The sequence below is a fragment of the Pocillopora verrucosa genome, chromosome 10 (assembly GCF_036669915.1).
Source record: "Pocillopora verrucosa isolate sample1 chromosome 10, ASM3666991v2, whole genome shotgun sequence".
Classification (NCBI taxonomy): Eukaryota; Metazoa; Cnidaria; class Anthozoa; order Scleractinia; family Pocilloporidae; genus Pocillopora; species Pocillopora verrucosa.
Genome location: NC_089321.1, coordinates 8,935,949 through 8,950,947, shown reverse-complemented (window position 1 = coordinate 8,950,947; position 14,999 = coordinate 8,935,949). Strand labels below are relative to the sequence as shown.

The 14,999-nt window shown below is 35.3% G+C and overlaps 3 protein-coding genes across 4 annotated transcripts; 2 read left to right on the top strand and 1 right to left on the bottom strand.

The window, feature by feature from the left end:
• Nucleotides 1–844: 844 nt before the first annotated feature.
• On the top strand, nt 845–5,942 carry LOC131791657 (G patch domain-containing protein 8-like). 2 transcript variants are annotated; one of them, XM_059109006.1, is made up of 9 exons: nt 845–902; nt 1,010–1,090; nt 1,326–1,398; nt 1,619–1,686; nt 2,366–2,452; nt 2,638–2,781; nt 3,023–3,065; nt 4,066–4,150; nt 4,364–5,942. In XM_059109006.1, exons 1-9 carry the CDS (start codon nt 858–860, stop codon nt 5,436–5,438), a joined length of 1,701 nt encoding a protein of 566 aa, XP_058964989.1. In that variant the 5' UTR covers nt 845–857; the 3' UTR covers nt 5,439–5,942. The 2 variants fall into 2 exon arrangements, with proteins under 2 accessions (XP_058964989.1, XP_058964988.1); XM_059109005.1 differs by having other exon boundaries at nt 4,361–5,942.
• Nucleotides 5,943–6,027: 85 nt separating this feature from the next.
• Nucleotides 6,028–8,973, bottom strand: LOC131791658 (fas apoptotic inhibitory molecule 1-like). Its single transcript, XM_059109009.2, has 3 exons — nt 8,445–8,973; nt 7,620–7,669; nt 6,028–7,430 (listed from the first exon to the last, which is right to left on the bottom strand). Exons 1-3 carry the CDS (start codon nt 8,782–8,784, stop codon nt 7,278–7,280), a joined length of 543 nt encoding a protein of 180 aa, XP_058964992.1. The 5' UTR covers nt 8,785–8,973; the 3' UTR covers nt 6,028–7,277.
• A 78-nt stretch (nt 8,974–9,051) lies between these two features.
• LOC131791666 (proteasome activator complex subunit 3) lies at nt 9,052–14,090 on the top strand. The gene is made up of 12 exons (XM_059109019.2): nt 9,052–9,177; nt 9,388–9,420; nt 9,531–9,593; nt 10,283–10,372; nt 10,784–10,850; nt 10,963–10,991; nt 11,487–11,552; nt 11,929–11,997; nt 12,193–12,260; nt 12,531–12,585; nt 13,196–13,282; nt 13,555–14,090. Exons 1-12 carry the CDS (start codon nt 9,154–9,156, stop codon nt 13,633–13,635), a joined length of 732 nt encoding a protein of 243 aa, XP_058965002.2. The 5' UTR covers nt 9,052–9,153; the 3' UTR covers nt 13,636–14,090.
• The last annotated feature ends 909 nt before the right edge of the window (nt 14,091–14,999 follow it).

The window sequence follows — 14,999 nt, the reverse complement described above, 5'->3', positions numbered from 1 at the left end:
GTTGGTCGTCACATTGTGTGGGCTGGTTCTTCTTGTTTGTAGCAAAAGTACTTGCGGATGATTGAAACACGTTTTTAGTGTACATTGTTGGTTGATTTCCAAAGAAAAGCCATCCTCCTCCTTGATTTCACCCTCATCAAGCTTCATCTTTTTTATTTATTTAATTTTTTAGCTTATTCCTCTGAAACTAACGCTAGATTCTTACGGGAACCCTGCGGATTTTAGTTCTTAATTGTGCGGAACAAGATCCTTTCCTGCCACTGCTCCAGAACTATGGATCAATTTCATCTCTATGATCATGTTCTGGTATTTCTTCATTTAATTCTAAAATTAGCACGTATGTTTTTCAATCTGCTTTTAATTTAAGATATGGTTTTTTTCTATCCATCTGTCGTTTTTAGGCGCCCAGACCTTTTCGAATAGGCTCTGTATAAATGTGAATTATCATTAACATTACCAGCATTATTTAAGCCTTATTTTCATTATCATTTTTCGTTTTTGTTTATATCAATATCATTATAATCGTACGATTACACCGAGATTGACGGCCGTCGCACTGCCATTCAAAATTATTATCGACCACCCAGTCACAGTTGAGGATCAGGTATCTACGCAAGGAAAATAATTCTCCATCACAGAGAGACAGACAGGAAGTTACAGCTGGACTGAACTGATGCCGATAGTAGGAAAAGTTATCGTCAGAACAATAAAATATCGTACCGATTGTGATTTTATTGTTCCAATATTTTGATTTTGGCACAATATGCAAATTGCGGCTGACGTCGATGCGAGAGCATTTCTGACCGCTTGGACTGCGGCAAGTCCATCACAAGGCATGCGTAATAATCTGCTCCAAAATGGCAGCCAAATTTTCGAGGTTTCACGAGAATCGTTCTTACGAGGTAGCTGACCTAAACTCTTTAAAGAGTCTAATTATTGCAGAACTCTTGAACCATTTAATTCTATGGAGGTCTGTTTGTTATGAATTTCCTTTTCTGTGCCATTATAGAGTGCAGGTGCTGATCTATCTCATTTTGATGATGATGAACCAACTGTGGAAAAGGCGACCTTGGATGCACACATCACTGAGGTAATTAATAATAATTACTGAGCTCCATACGTTTACTAATAGTGACTATTAGTTACATTTTTAAGCGTGAAACAAAATATCGAAATTAAAGCTTAGAACCTTTATTTTAAGTAAGCATAACTGTATCGGTGTATGCGAGTGCATTGGACAGATAACTTTTTTATTTGAAAAGACAATTTAGATTCAAGTGGTTGTTGGTTTCCCTGCTGAATTTTTCAGTGCGTAACATTTTCAGGAAAATATTGGATATCAGATGGCTTTGCGACTTGGTTGGATCAGTGGATCTGGACTTGGGAAGAAGAAACAAGGTAAAGAGAAGTTGTATCATAGTCAGTTGTGTACTTTGAATTAAAGAGCCCGTTTTAATTGTAGAGCTTAACTTTGAGTTTGGTAACGCTAGTGACTATTGATAGTACTTTCAATACTTTTATCAAAATGCCAGCTAAAAACTGTCACAGTGTGACTTTGAGTCTTTTTTACCGTCACTAATAAACAGCTTAAAAAATTCCTGCTTACATCTTGTTTCAGGTCGCACAGAACCAATACCTCTTGTCATGAAGGAGGATTCTTTATGTATCGGCCGTCTTACTCTTGAGGTGTGTATCTCTCTCTGTTATCTCTAATTACAGATCTAACAAAGGGATTGATAATCACAGACCTTTCAAGTAAATCGCACATGCTTTCATCTCAGTTGAGTTCCTTTATTTAATAGTAACATAGTAATTTATAGAACTAGTATACCAAGGATTTAATTTGTTTTCAACTTTAAACAATGGACAAAATTTCACACTTGTTTAGTATGTATCTGTTATAATATAGGTAGAAATTAATTTCAGGTTGCAAATGGTTTTAAGTGATTTTTGGTTTGATAATTTTTCCCCTTTATTCCAGGTACATTACATTATTTCTTAACAAAGGAAAATACAAGTTATCATTTTAAACTGGAATCATATTTATAATCATTGTTTCCATTTATTTTTTTTTCTGTATATGAGATGATTACTCTATGTAATACATATATTTTGTATAAATTTCTATTGGTGAATCCTGTTAACTCTTTACAATTTAGGTGCATTGGCATAAATTTCTATTGGTGAATCCTGTTAACTCTTTACAATTTAGGTGCATTGGCACAGGTTTTAAAAGTTCTTATGATTTCTTTATGATCATAATTCTACGGTAAAGTATCTAAGTATCAGTATGGACCTCAAGTCAATTAATACATTAGAAAATATTTGTGTTGGAAACATCTGATTTGTTTTATTTCCTGGTTAGTTTGAGCAAGCGGATGAAGCTACTCGTAACAGGAAAGTTTTGGAGATTGAGAAAGAAGATAATGAAGAACTGCAGCAAAAATATCAGGTTTAAGTTCCTCTTTGTATTACCCAGGAATAACCTTTTTTTGGATCTACAAAGAAACAATGAAGCAATAATATTGATAAAAAGTTGTTACCTGATAAATGCACTACCATTTTTATGTGTTGATTGATATACTGTTTAAAGTCAGTTAAAGGACATTGACAGAAAACTTTTGTTTGTTTCCACAGAATGAGCAAGAGAAGGAAAAAGCAATCGAGGAGAGCTTGAAAGATCTAAAAGAGATGTTCTATTGTGAACTTTGTGACAAACAGTATTTTAAATACAAGGAATATGATAACCATATCAACTCTTATGACCATGCACACCGCCAGGTTAAGTGACATCTTAATAACCCTAAGCTGAAAACATTGTTTTGTTTCATAGAGTATCTTCATGCCTTGATTTGACAAAAAACTTTTGACATAAACTCAGGATGATATTGATAAAGCAGTTTAATTATTTTCTGGTAGACTTTTGGTTTAGACTTTTAACAAATTAATCTTAAATGACTGTACAACCCACCCTTTGATGTATTATTCAATACTGACTTCTTTTATGGCAATCTTTCCACAGCGACTCAGGGAACTTAGGCAAAGAGAATCAACAAGAAATATTTGTAAGTTATATGGAATCTGCTTCAAGTTTTTTTTCCTCCTTATTTCTTTTGTTACTCAAGAGGTTCACAGTTGATTTTCCTGGAAGTCATGTTGCCCAAAACCTAATTCATGTTTCCTGAAATAAAAAGTCAAGTTGCCCCATTTTTTTATCTCTTGTTTCGTACTCATAGACGTTTTTTAAACTTGAGGAACTTTATCACTCAATGGTGTAGGTTGCCAACAACAACATGAAGACAAAGAAATTGATTATGTGGTCACAACTACATTTTGTTTGAGTCATGACTCTAAAAGCGTTGTTGGAAACAAAATGCAGCATTGAACAGTCGATTTGGTAGTTTATGTTAATTAGGTCTATGTTGTGTGCTTTCTTTGTTTCTATGCTAGGTTTTCTTTTGTATTTTGCGTATTTTGGCTGTTATCTTCCATTTGTTCAGGTTTAGTTTGCATCTGCTGAAGTTTAGTTCAGGTTTATTTTCTTCCTTTAGGACAATGTGATACATTTGTTTCAATCTGTTTCCTCTGCTTCACTATATGTTTTGCATTGATTTGTTTATTCGATTAACAATTTAAGAGTGAAGATGTCTGTGAATACAAAGATTGTTCTTGTTAGTTTAGCACTTTCGTAATACTCTTCAGATCATAGGTTGAATTAAGTAAACCTTGTTTATGTTGGTTGTATGTGTTTGCTAAATGTTTGAATCAGGTTGCATTTACAATGACATTTCACTATTGAAGGATTGGTAATGTAAGTAAATACACCAAAAGGTTGTTTTTATTAATCGCTACCTTCAGTGGTTTCTAAAAATATACCATTACATATACCATTTTGATGTTCTTACGAGTGATAAAAATTGGGGGACATGACTTTGGGCGAGATGAATTTGCATGACTTGACTGGTTACCACTCAAGAAGGTGGTGTTTTATTGTTAGAAATTCCAAACAGGAGCTTTATTTGTGTAAATTTTTACAGCTTATGATATGAATTTTTCTTATTGTAGTTGCAAAGAAGAAAAAAGAACAGAAACAGATGGAAAAGGAACTGATGAGGCTCCACCTTATTTCTGGAAAGAACACTGAATCAAGGTCATTGTACATTGCATTGACTTAAGTAGCCCTCTTTTTCTCATTTTATTTTATTTGTCCTTTAACTCTTTATTATTTTATAAATCTGTCACTTAGGTAAACTCTGTAATGGAGCAAATCAGGCTGAATGAATTAATACCTAGAGTGTTGTGAATTTTCTTGCTAATTTCAATAATTCTATTTGTTTTTGTGTATGTTTTTTGTAATCAGCAGTGGCAATGGAGGATTTAAGTCAGTGTTCAAGTCTTCATCTACTGGTCCAAACAGCACATTGGGTTTTAAGCCAATCTCAGCACATAAGAGCTTTCAAGCAGTCCCACCTCCAAAACCCTTTGAATTTGCACCTCCTCTTCCAACTGAGCCTGCTCCACCCCTCCCTGATGAACTAGTCCCTCCACCTCCACCACCACCTTTAGCACCATTAGATCAACAAGCTAAGAAGCCTTTTAGCTTCAAAATGGGTTCATCTTCTGAGGAGCAAGGTCAGCCCCAGAGACCTATTGGTATATCTACTGCAAAGCAGGGTCTTTCTTTCAGTCTTGGGAAAAAAAAATGTGCAAATGTTATACAGTTTGGCTTGAAATCTAAACCTACCAAGACTACTGCTGCTGCTGCATTTGCTGAATCAAGTAGTGAAGAGGAGGAAGAGGAAGACATAACAGAGGAAGAAACAAGAACATCATTTGAGAATGAGGAACTTTCTTCCACACCAACACAACAACAGGATACCCTTGAAAAAGTAATAGAGTATGCTGATACTTTGAGATTGAAGGAGGCTCTTAGGCCAAAACTGTTGATAAGGTTTGTGAAAGGGACAGAACAGGGTGGAGTGCTTCCTGGAACTTTACCAACTTCAGCTGATGAAGGAAACACTACATACAAGTCCCAGGAACTCCAGAGAAAATTCACTGAGAGGAAGGAGGTGAAAAGTCAAAATGAGAGAGTTAACACCAAAGATTCAGGAAACAGGGGAGACAACTTGAAGGATGGAAGAACTAGCAGTTATCAAAGAGATAGGATGAAAGATTACAAACATGGGAAGAATTCTAGTGATCAGAGAGAGGATTTAGAAAGGACACATAACCGAAGGGAGGAAAAGTATAGGTACAATCGATCAAAAGATTGTGATGAAAAGAGAGAGTATAGGAAACAAGAAAAGAATTCCAGGGATAGAGAAAGTAAGAATGATAAGTATGACCACAAGGAATTTCGAGACGCAGAACACTCCAAATATGGAAGAAAAACATCAAATATAAAAGAGGAATGTAATGAAGGAAAAAGAAGATAAAGAGAGAATTTGGAAGCTACATAACTTGGCAAAATAAAGAACTATTGTAAATTGAATAGCAAGCAACAGCTGTATTACTCCAATTAACACTTGTTTCCAATAGCTATAATAATTACAATGATTCTTGAAGGACAAGATACATGTAAGTTTTCTTTGAAACTGGAAAAATATATTTAGTCTTGGTAGGTGATTTTTTCTGGATGTGTATGTTAGTGTCTAAATACTACTTCTTATCAAACAATTTTAAATAACCTTTGAGGCCCTCTCAATGAACACTCTTTCAAGTTGAAAGCTCTTCTTACAATTTTTAATTCAACGTGACAAAATACCATTTCTTACCAATTTGTTATAAGAACTTTGTCTTCCTCTTCGAGGACTCAAGATTTTTTTACTTTTCTAAGGGTGCCAGAGATAGGGGTGTTAATTGTAGCATTTAATGTTTAAAATGATTAAAGCAGACAAGGGTTTTAATGAGCCCCAATAAAATTCATGAGTAGAACTACATTTAGAGAAAGATTGTGCTCTTAATTCTTTTAAATGAAGATTAGAAGAAGATTAGAAAAACAAAGGACAGCAACAACCCCACAAATCTGCTCTTTATATTCACTTTGCATTTTTATTTTCAATTATAGTTCAATATGTACAGCTAATGTGTACCAATTTAAAGGTGCCTTCCTGTAAAGAAATTGAATCAGAACACACTTTAAATGAAATACAGAGACACTTGGTAAACACATGATTGTGACAGCTATCAGAAATGAAATAACTCAATGTAAACAAGGAAAAACTGAACTATATCTTTAATGTTAGTTGTGTTATAAACCAAGCATGTTTGGGAGTAGGAAATGCCAGAGAACCACAAAGCCACATACCCATGAGTACTGCATACAGTTCCAGCTTTGTCAGGTCAACAAAATCTTTAGCCAGAACTATACTGGTATCAGCAATTATCTCATTTTCACTGTGTAATACTTTAATGAGTGACCATACTCCAATCAGTTCAATACCCCAAACCTGCTGACATCTACAGGAACAATATTAAGAAATTTCTTTGCACCTATCAGTGTCTATGAAAGTGGCTTCCATATTTGGATTATGGATAAGTCACTATTTGAGAGCATGAAGGAAATCAAGCAGCCCCTGATTTTTTTGTTGTTGCACCACTTCCATTCCATTTGCAGCAAGAAGTAATATCATTGCACAAAAACATCACATGAACAGAAGCACCAACTTATTTCAGTCACAAAGTTTAGTGTTCAATACACATGTACACTGTATGCATAATTGGCATGACTGATAATTTGATCTCCTCAGGAAACTTTAGTATGTTATGGTAAACCACAGACTACAAAGTATGTAGAAGGGAATCTTCCCTCTATTCTACCAATCATCAGGAAATGAGAAGCCAAGCAAAGTAATCAAAGCTTAAGTTGGCGAACATGAGGGCAAAAGGTTGTTAAAACAATCCTGAGAAAGGAACAAACAATAATCAAAGGGTCCCTGTTACAGACCCATAGGACTCACAGCTGTGATTTGACATGCCCTTTTACCCTCATTATTTCCAACATACAAACACCTACTTGGGTATCAGCTTCATAGAATTATAGTCTAGTGAAGGATTCAGTTTACTGCATTACTAACAAATAATCACAATTGCTATAAAATTTATTTTCGGTAACAGTATTGTTTCAAACAGTGTACCCTTCAAAGAGGTGTTCAGCAACACTACCATGAAGACAGGGTTATATTATTGAAATTAACTTGAGCAAATGTTTAGATGTGAAATGTGCAGAGGAATGTGGCTGTCATTGCAGTTACATTTGCTTATGAGTGGTGATGTCATTCATCCATTGTCTCCGGTATTTCATTACTATCTATTATCAGGGAGTGAATAATTCCATCTTTTTTCTTTCCAGAGCTAATGGCTTTGATATAACATGTGTGATTGGCCCAGGTAAAATGAGTTTCTGTTCCATCATCAACAAATTCACCCTGAAAATTGTAAGTGAATGAATTAACAAGTGGCAAATTTTGAGATCTGTCACAGAACAAGAAACAGAAGAAAACCTTCATTCATCTGAACAATGAAAGCAGTAATGCATGGCAAAGGCTGGAAGTAAATCAACTGGATACAAGCACATCATCAGTCAAATGAACATGGATTATTATAATTTTACTCACAGCTGTCTCCACCACCACTCCATTCACCCACACTTCCATGGTATCTTTCTCTGAAAAAGTAAGTAGAATTAAATCCACATTTGTTTAAAAACTAACCAAAATATTACAGTTAGGACACATTGTTTAAAGTGATACTTTCTTCTTGTTTTGATATTTTACAGACCTTGGCATATGAAACAAATAGCTTCACAAAGCTCTTTGAATTGAATTCCACTGACTCTGTTTCAATGTATGATGCATAAAGAAAGAGGGGGCTGGGGTATTAAACGAAAATGAAGCTCACTAAGGTGTATATATCTATATTTGTGCATATGTGATCACATATTTATGTATTTAGACTTGTGGACATTTTGTAATTAATTGTAGTTGTTGGTAATTTACACCAAGGTAACCTGTTGTATCAACTGCACTGCAATTCGTTTCAATGTTGTTGTCCTTCGTCGAAAAAAAAATCAGACAACTGATTCCTTTGATAGAAACACCTGCCCCGAAATAAGAACGAGCTTATGGAAATCTGAATGCGCAGGCTGTCAGTTACACTTGATCGTGATAAATCTCAAACCCATGGAAACTTCGTATTCAATCTATTGATTCTGTTCACACACAAATGATATCAGCTTTGAAATTATTTTTTTTATTCTCTGCTGAAAATTTATTGAGAGAAATGCATGGAGTGGTAGACAGTGTTGTCAGTCATGTCACCATCTCCCTTCCCTTATTACTGACTGAAATACAAACACGATTGGCAGCGATGGAAATTACAGTCGACAGAAGCTGTAGTAACAATTATACCGCCGCCCCTGGCTGATTTAAACTTATCCTTACCCAGCACCATTCGTGTTTCCACGCCGTCGAGAAGAAATGTCCAGACTTTAGCGGTTTTCTTGCGATTTTCCACGAACTTCTTAAGAGGTTTGCCGTCAATTTCAAGAGTGTATTCGTATTGAAAGCCACTCACTGCCTCTATATGGATAGTTGCTCTTTTTCCTCCGACATAGAAACTCTCTTTGCCCACAAGTCTAAACATCCAATTATTCCGTATAACTTCCACATTATCGACCAAAATCACTCGCTTACCGGTGGTAGTGCCATGTTCAAACTGAATTCTATGCTTCCCGTCGGACAGAGCTATGTCCCAAGTTGCAACAACATCCCTCTCGCTCATTTCGGCGGCCTGTAAAGTTTGACTACGCGGTCAGGAAAGCGATAACAGCTGAACAGGACCAGACAGAGATATAAATGTTGACACACTACAGTGAAGCTTCTGTGACTGGCGAGGCAAGATTCCAGATAGTATTACTATTTTGTTTTCATAAAGGTACTGTAAATTCCAGATTTTTAGAATTAGCCTCGTTCTCAGGATTCTTAGTGTCTCTGACAACGAGGCTTTTGTAGAGAGACCCAGGATGCATCTATGGTTTGTCAGCGGTCTCTTGTGAAAAAAGCCGCGAAATTGACTGTTTTCGTAAGGTTCTCATTTATAATTTCACTCTCTCTCCATTTTCCTCGTGGTCTGTAACTTGCGAAGTTGAATATGAATAATTCGTCTAGAGGAAAGGTAGCGATATCTTTTGCTATTTTTTGGGTTTTCGTTTTAGCCATGGGTGTGTGCCCGGCTCGTATGTCCACATAACTTTCCTTCTTCACCGGCAATTTCTGTAATTGTTTTAGCTTCGAATTGTTCATTAAGAAACTCTTTACATTTATTGTAATTTAAACGTTGTACGTTGTGTTCTTTTTATTAATATTTCTTCTTGGCGAGTTCCAGCTTACTGATTTTCACGAAACCGTCAGAAAGGAGGTACGTCTTTGAGATGGTTCTTTGTGAGCATTTTCGTGCATTGCGCAGCAAAATTTACATCTCTGATTCTTTTTCGTTAGTCTTCTTTAATATTTTCGTTTCGTTTTCAGGCTGAAGATGCGGTGAAAAATTTCTTTCCGGACAGGGTGTTTGAACTTGATAAGCTTCTTAAGGTAAGATCAATTTGTACTAGTCCTAGCGAAGTGTAAGTTCTAGGTCGTGATCTCTTGCTCAGATCCGAATTCGGAAGGTTCTGGGTCAAAATTTAAGTGTTTTTTTGTAGTGATCTTTAAGTATTTTTATCGTAACTGCTCATACCACAGGATACGAGTTGACTTATTTTATACAATAGACACTAGACAAAAAGAAAAAAATTCTTAGATCGATGTGCATTCTTCTCATGAAGCGTCTGAGCAAGAGAAGCCGTTTTCTTTCAGTATACCCATCCCTGGTACATCTATATATCTGCTTGTTTTAGAAAAAAAAAAAAGAAGAAGCTTAAAGAGTTTTTCGTAAGAAACAACTTAGAGCTGGTTTTTGAAAACTGACGAGTCAATGTTGATAATTGGCGGTAAGGATCAAATACCGTTTGCCGAATGTGTTGAGTTACTTGAACTCTGCAAAAAATACGAGATCCACCTTGTTGGCCACAAGGCAACAGAAATTAACAGGCTTCCACGAGAATAGTGTTGTGGATTGTAAGCACAGCTCACTAAAATCTCTCCTCCAATGTGCAGATTTACCTCCCTCCCATAATGATCACTCTCCACTCAATGCACAAAAGATCACTGATGTTGCAAACCAATTGATTACTTTCTACCGTCCTGCAGCCCCTCTTTTATCAGAAAACAATTTTTTTCAGTCCGACATGTTTGACAAGGATTCCATAGTCAGAGTACAAAAAGCTGTTAACATGCCAGTCTATAAAAATGATACCGTTACTGATGCAGAGGTGAGCTCATGTTAAGGTGACTTTATATCATCACTGATTTTGACTTGAGTTGCTGTGTGAAATGTGAATTGTGCGCTAAGTAGAATTTAGTAGGAAAACAATCAAAATGATTTGTCTATTACTGATCTAAATCTCTACTTTTAGGCAATATAGATTTGTGACTTCAATAGAACCAAAAGACTCTACTCCACCATCTATTTTCATCCATTTTTGGCTTCAAAGGTTTTTAGGGCGAAAACTATAAGCAATGGATGTTAATGGGCATTTTGACATAAACCAAACACTGTTATGTCTATTTAAGCTAAAATGCCAGGCAGCACATGGAATTTTATTCTGTGTGGCCCACAATGCCTTGAACTGGGATTTGTTTTTAGATGTTGTGGTGGTCAATGTTTGGTTTTATTCCTGTAGCCATGCAATAAAAAGAGAAAGGTGGCAGATGGTCATGATGCTCAAATTATTAATCATTCTTTGTCATGTGAGTTTTCATTTCCTTGGTTTTAGTTTGAAGCTCTGGTCTTTCAACTTCCCTCTGGCAGAACATTCTGTACTGATTGTTTGTTTATTCTTTCTCTTTTTCTTCTTGTTAGCTTTCATTACCCATATTCCTTGCAACAAGGTAAGAGTAGAATAAGAGAGATGGAAAGTTTTGAGCTCAATAAAGAAATAGATGTTTTTTTGTTTTGTCATGAGTGTGGGACAAAGAAAAAATTCCAAATCCCCATGAGGAATCAAACCTCAGACCTTCAGATCCTGCCCTCAGATGCTCTACCACTGAGCCACAGAGACTCTAGATGAGCAAGGTCTATTACAAAGTTGATATAACACTTGTCCTGTATACTGCTGAAATCAGCAATGTTGATAGGGTCATGTTTGTCTCTCTTATTCTAATTACAAATATGGCTTGTCACAGAGTAATGTGTGATAGAACACTTTCATCATCACCAACACATCTTGTAATAGATTTAAAAGAAACAAAATGGTAATGTTCTGAGTATTTCTTCTTGCGTAGGCAGTAACACATTGATGTTGTTACAATGGTTACTAAGAGATTATTGGTGTTTTGAAGATCTCTTCTGACTAACACTTCTTGATTATCCCTTCTTTTTTCCAGTATCTTTTGCAAGTAATTGAACTTCTGAAACCAAAAATCCAGACATTGATGGAAAAGTGTAATACTGTAAGTTTATAGCCATATGTTCTAAATGTTATGGTGGTAGTTCTCATATGGTTTTAAAGTTTTTGTGTCAGATATGGCTAATGTGAGTAAATTTGGGAGATTTCTTTGTTTGATTACAGTCCCTCAGGGTAAGTTGCATCCTCCAAAATTGTAATACTCTTCTGAGGATCTTATGCAAATATCTTTAGCCAAACAGGGGGGTAATCTTTAAAGACCATACTAGAGACCAAACAGAATCAGTGTGTATATGTATGCACAAAAAAAACCAAGGTTGACTGAAACTTATAGTCACGCAATAACTTGTTTGTTAGCTAAATTCTGTATTATTTACTGTACAGTGTAGAACTGTTTCTGTTTGTTTTTTTTTTTTCTTAAGGTGAAGATGTGGATTCAGTTACTAATTCCAAGAATAGAGGATGGAAATAACTTTGGTGTTTCCATTCAGGTACTGCAGAGCTCAACCACATTAAGAAATATTGAACTGTGAATTATGGTCTAGGTATTAAATACATAGAGAAAGGATTAGTAACTTGCAGAAACTTGTTTGTGGTTCTCTGTAAATGTAAATGATAAATTTGACTTCCACACTTTCTTACCTGACTTTAAAATGTCTTTTTGAATCTCAATGGATACACTGAAGGAAGAAACTCTCAGTGAAGTACAGAGAATTGAAGGAGAAGCAGCCACATTTCTGGACCAGATATCAAGGTGCTCACTCAATTGCTTTATTGGAAATAATAAATAATTCAAGCTTCAATTTGAAAAGGGAGTAAGCAAATATTAAAATGAAGTAATAATATTTAAATGATGTACTTTTTAAGAGGGATTTCTTAATTTGGATTACATTATTATATTTCTATATCATTAATGGTAATTCCATGTGTCTTTCAACAATTGTTTCAATGTGTTAATTAGTTAGAGAAGCAAAACCCCCAGAAACAAAAGATAGAAATGGTAAAATAATGTTATGACTTGCAGGTATTACATCACAAGAGGAAAACTTGTCTCCAAAATCATAAAGTACCCACAATTAGTAAGTTGTCGATAATTGTCCTGCAATTGTTTGATTTTGTGTCATTTCTACTTTGCCTTTTCCATATTGCTGAAGAGTATTTTCCCTAAACAACTTGCTTTGAGCTTTATAACTCTGTGATATCTCTAATTAGATATCAATAAAAAGCAGAAACCATTATGTAAAGGTTGTTATGCTTGAAATCTTCCTTGTTGTTCTTATAAACTGTTGTATTAAACTTATTGCATTAAGAGTTTTGTTCAAGGTCTCTACTTAGCACATTTCACTACTTTAGTCATAGCTATTTTCTGTAAGCTCAAAACTTGCAGACTTTTAGCCAGTTGTTTGTCTGAGCTTGTCTGCCATTAGTTTTATTGTGCTTTTGCTACTAATTACTGTCAGTCAATTTAATTCTAGGTTCTGTGCCTAATTTCAATGTTTTGCACTCAATTTCAACTTTCTGCATTGTTTGGATTAATTGACCAGTTCTTTACCTAGGAGCATGCTGAAATTTTTGCATGCATATTATTAGGTGTTATGGTAAATTAAACTTCTTGTGATTGCTCTTATTTCCTTATGAATTGTAACTATAGTTACCCATTCATTTGCTTTATTTTTGCTTATGTTTCAGGATGATTACAGACAGGCTGTGATTGAATTAGATGAGAAGGAATTTACCAGCCTACGTCTCTGTTGCTGTGAGCTGCGAAACCATTATGTAAGAACAATTTTTCAACTTAGAAATATTTTCAAATGATCTTTTCCTTGATCAACAGTAAATAGTGAAAGGCATCAAATGTACTATGTTGTGAAATTTTGCTTACTGCATTAACTCTATCTCTGAAATTCACTTAACCTTCAGTGATTGACTAGCAGCTAGCAACAATGACAGCTCTTATGAACTCAATAGATATACTTTTTACACAAATGTTTCAATTGTTTAAAATTGAAGGTACTTATTATGTCTGTGCATTTGATTTCCTTCTACAGCTTTCTTTACATGACACCATTACAAAGAATCTTGACAAGATCAAGAAACCTCGCACAAATAATGCAGACTCCCTGTATTAAACGTTTTTGTTATCACTGTTATTTCTATGGAACATTTCTTTAACCCACTGAAGATGATTGACTTTGTTGTCACCAATAAATATAGTAAACAGGAAGCTCCATCTCAAATACTGTTCTCCTTGGTGGTCAAATATATAATTGAAGATTCACATGTAACTTAATTTTAACCATTAGTGGCAATATGTAGAAACCTATTTACCAAACCAAAGAGGACCTCTTGCCATGTTCCTGGTTCCTACACAAATTTTAAAGTTAAAGTTGACACATGAATTTGTTTTCAAAATCTAATTTGTGAGTTTTTTTACAAGTATGAATGAGTCAAAGTATAAATCAAAGTATTAGCGAACATCTTACAGTAACTTTAGTGGTGTGAGCCAGATTTTAAAACAAAGCATATAATGTGTATGTAACAGAAGTACTTCTGTGATAAAGTAATTAAAAAACTTTTAGTGTTATTTATTTTTGTATGCACCAAGTAAGGTCCAGATGTAGAGTATTAATTTCTCCATTGGATAGAAACCCATGTATTTTTAGCTTTAACCTCATCTCCATTTACTAGTAAGTCCAGGTCTAAAAGCTGTGTCACTGCTATCACTGTTAACTTTAACTTGTCCACTGTTGTAATGTTGGAGTAGGGGCAACCATAGGCCAGCTGTGGTCATAAATGAGCAGGGTCACTTTTCAGATCATGACAGTGAAACAGTAACCCAGCTAACAGTAACCATTTTAGGCTGGCTTTGTTCAGTGTGGCATTTTGTGACCTTGTAAACCAAATGTCAAACTGACACTGTTGAATCTAGCCCTATTATCTGTTGAGGTTTATTCAATTTCAGAGTTGAAGGGTATTTATAGCAGATTATTACCCATAATGAGGATTTGTCAAGTTATGCCAAGTAAGACGTTCCTTCGGCAAGTACTCTCACCCAAACCCCCACCCCCTATCTGAGTTAATAGACCCCCTCCCTCAGGGGAACAGACTGACTCACTTTTTGACACCATGCAGTAGGCTAGTTTAGTTCAAGGTCTTCAAATCTTAAACATTATACCTGTTCCCCAAACTTTTTTTAGTGATATGCACAGAGTGTATGAATATTTCTTAGCAGCGCAGAACTCGGTCAAACTTGTAAAAAAAACTGGGTAAGTTAGTCCACACTTACCGTTTCCCTCAATAGGCTATGGTTTTTATTTGTAGGCCAGGACTATTTGTGATGGATTGTTCATCAAGAAATATCCTAAAACCATTAGTTTCAGGTTCATAGTTGAGAACAAAAAAGCGGCACTTAAATTATCTAGCTCAGTGGAACTTGCTGAAATAATAGCCCTGTTAGCAACTGAGGAAAAATGGATGTGATGAACATATGTAA

Bases quoted from the DNA above. Each gene is read 5' to 3' on its own strand.
- LOC131791657 (XM_059109005.1), top strand. From the start codon at position 858: ATGGCAGCCAAATTTTCGAGGTTTCACGAGAATCGTTCTTACGAG. The intron at 903-1,009 runs GTAGCTGACCTA...GTGCCATTATAG, and splicing joins ACGAGAATCGTTCTTACGAG to AGTGCAGGTGCTGATCTATC. The intron at 1,399-1,618 runs GTAAAGAGAAGT...ATCTTGTTTCAG, and splicing joins ACTTGGGAAGAAGAAACAAG to GTCGCACAGAACCAATACCT.
- LOC131791658 (XM_059109009.2), bottom strand. From the start codon at position 8,784: ATGAGCGAGAGGGATGTTGTTGCAACTTGGGACATAGCTCTGTCCGAC. The intron at 7,670-8,444 runs GTAAGGATAAGT...TTACTTTTTCAG, and splicing joins GGAAACACGAATGGTGCTGG to AGAAAGATACCATGGAAGTG. The intron at 7,431-7,619 runs GTGAGTAAAATT...TACAATTTTCAG, and splicing joins GAGTGGTGGTGGAGACAGCT to GGTGAATTTGTTGATGATGG.
- LOC131791666 (XM_059109019.2), top strand. From the start codon at position 9,154: ATGAATAATTCGTCTAGAGGAAAG. The intron at 9,594-10,282 runs GTAAGATCAATT...AATTTTTTTCAG, and splicing joins AACTTGATAAGCTTCTTAAG to TCCGACATGTTTGACAAGGA. The intron at 11,998-12,192 runs GTACTGCAGAGC...GATACACTGAAG, and splicing joins ACTTTGGTGTTTCCATTCAG to GAAGAAACTCTCAGTGAAGT.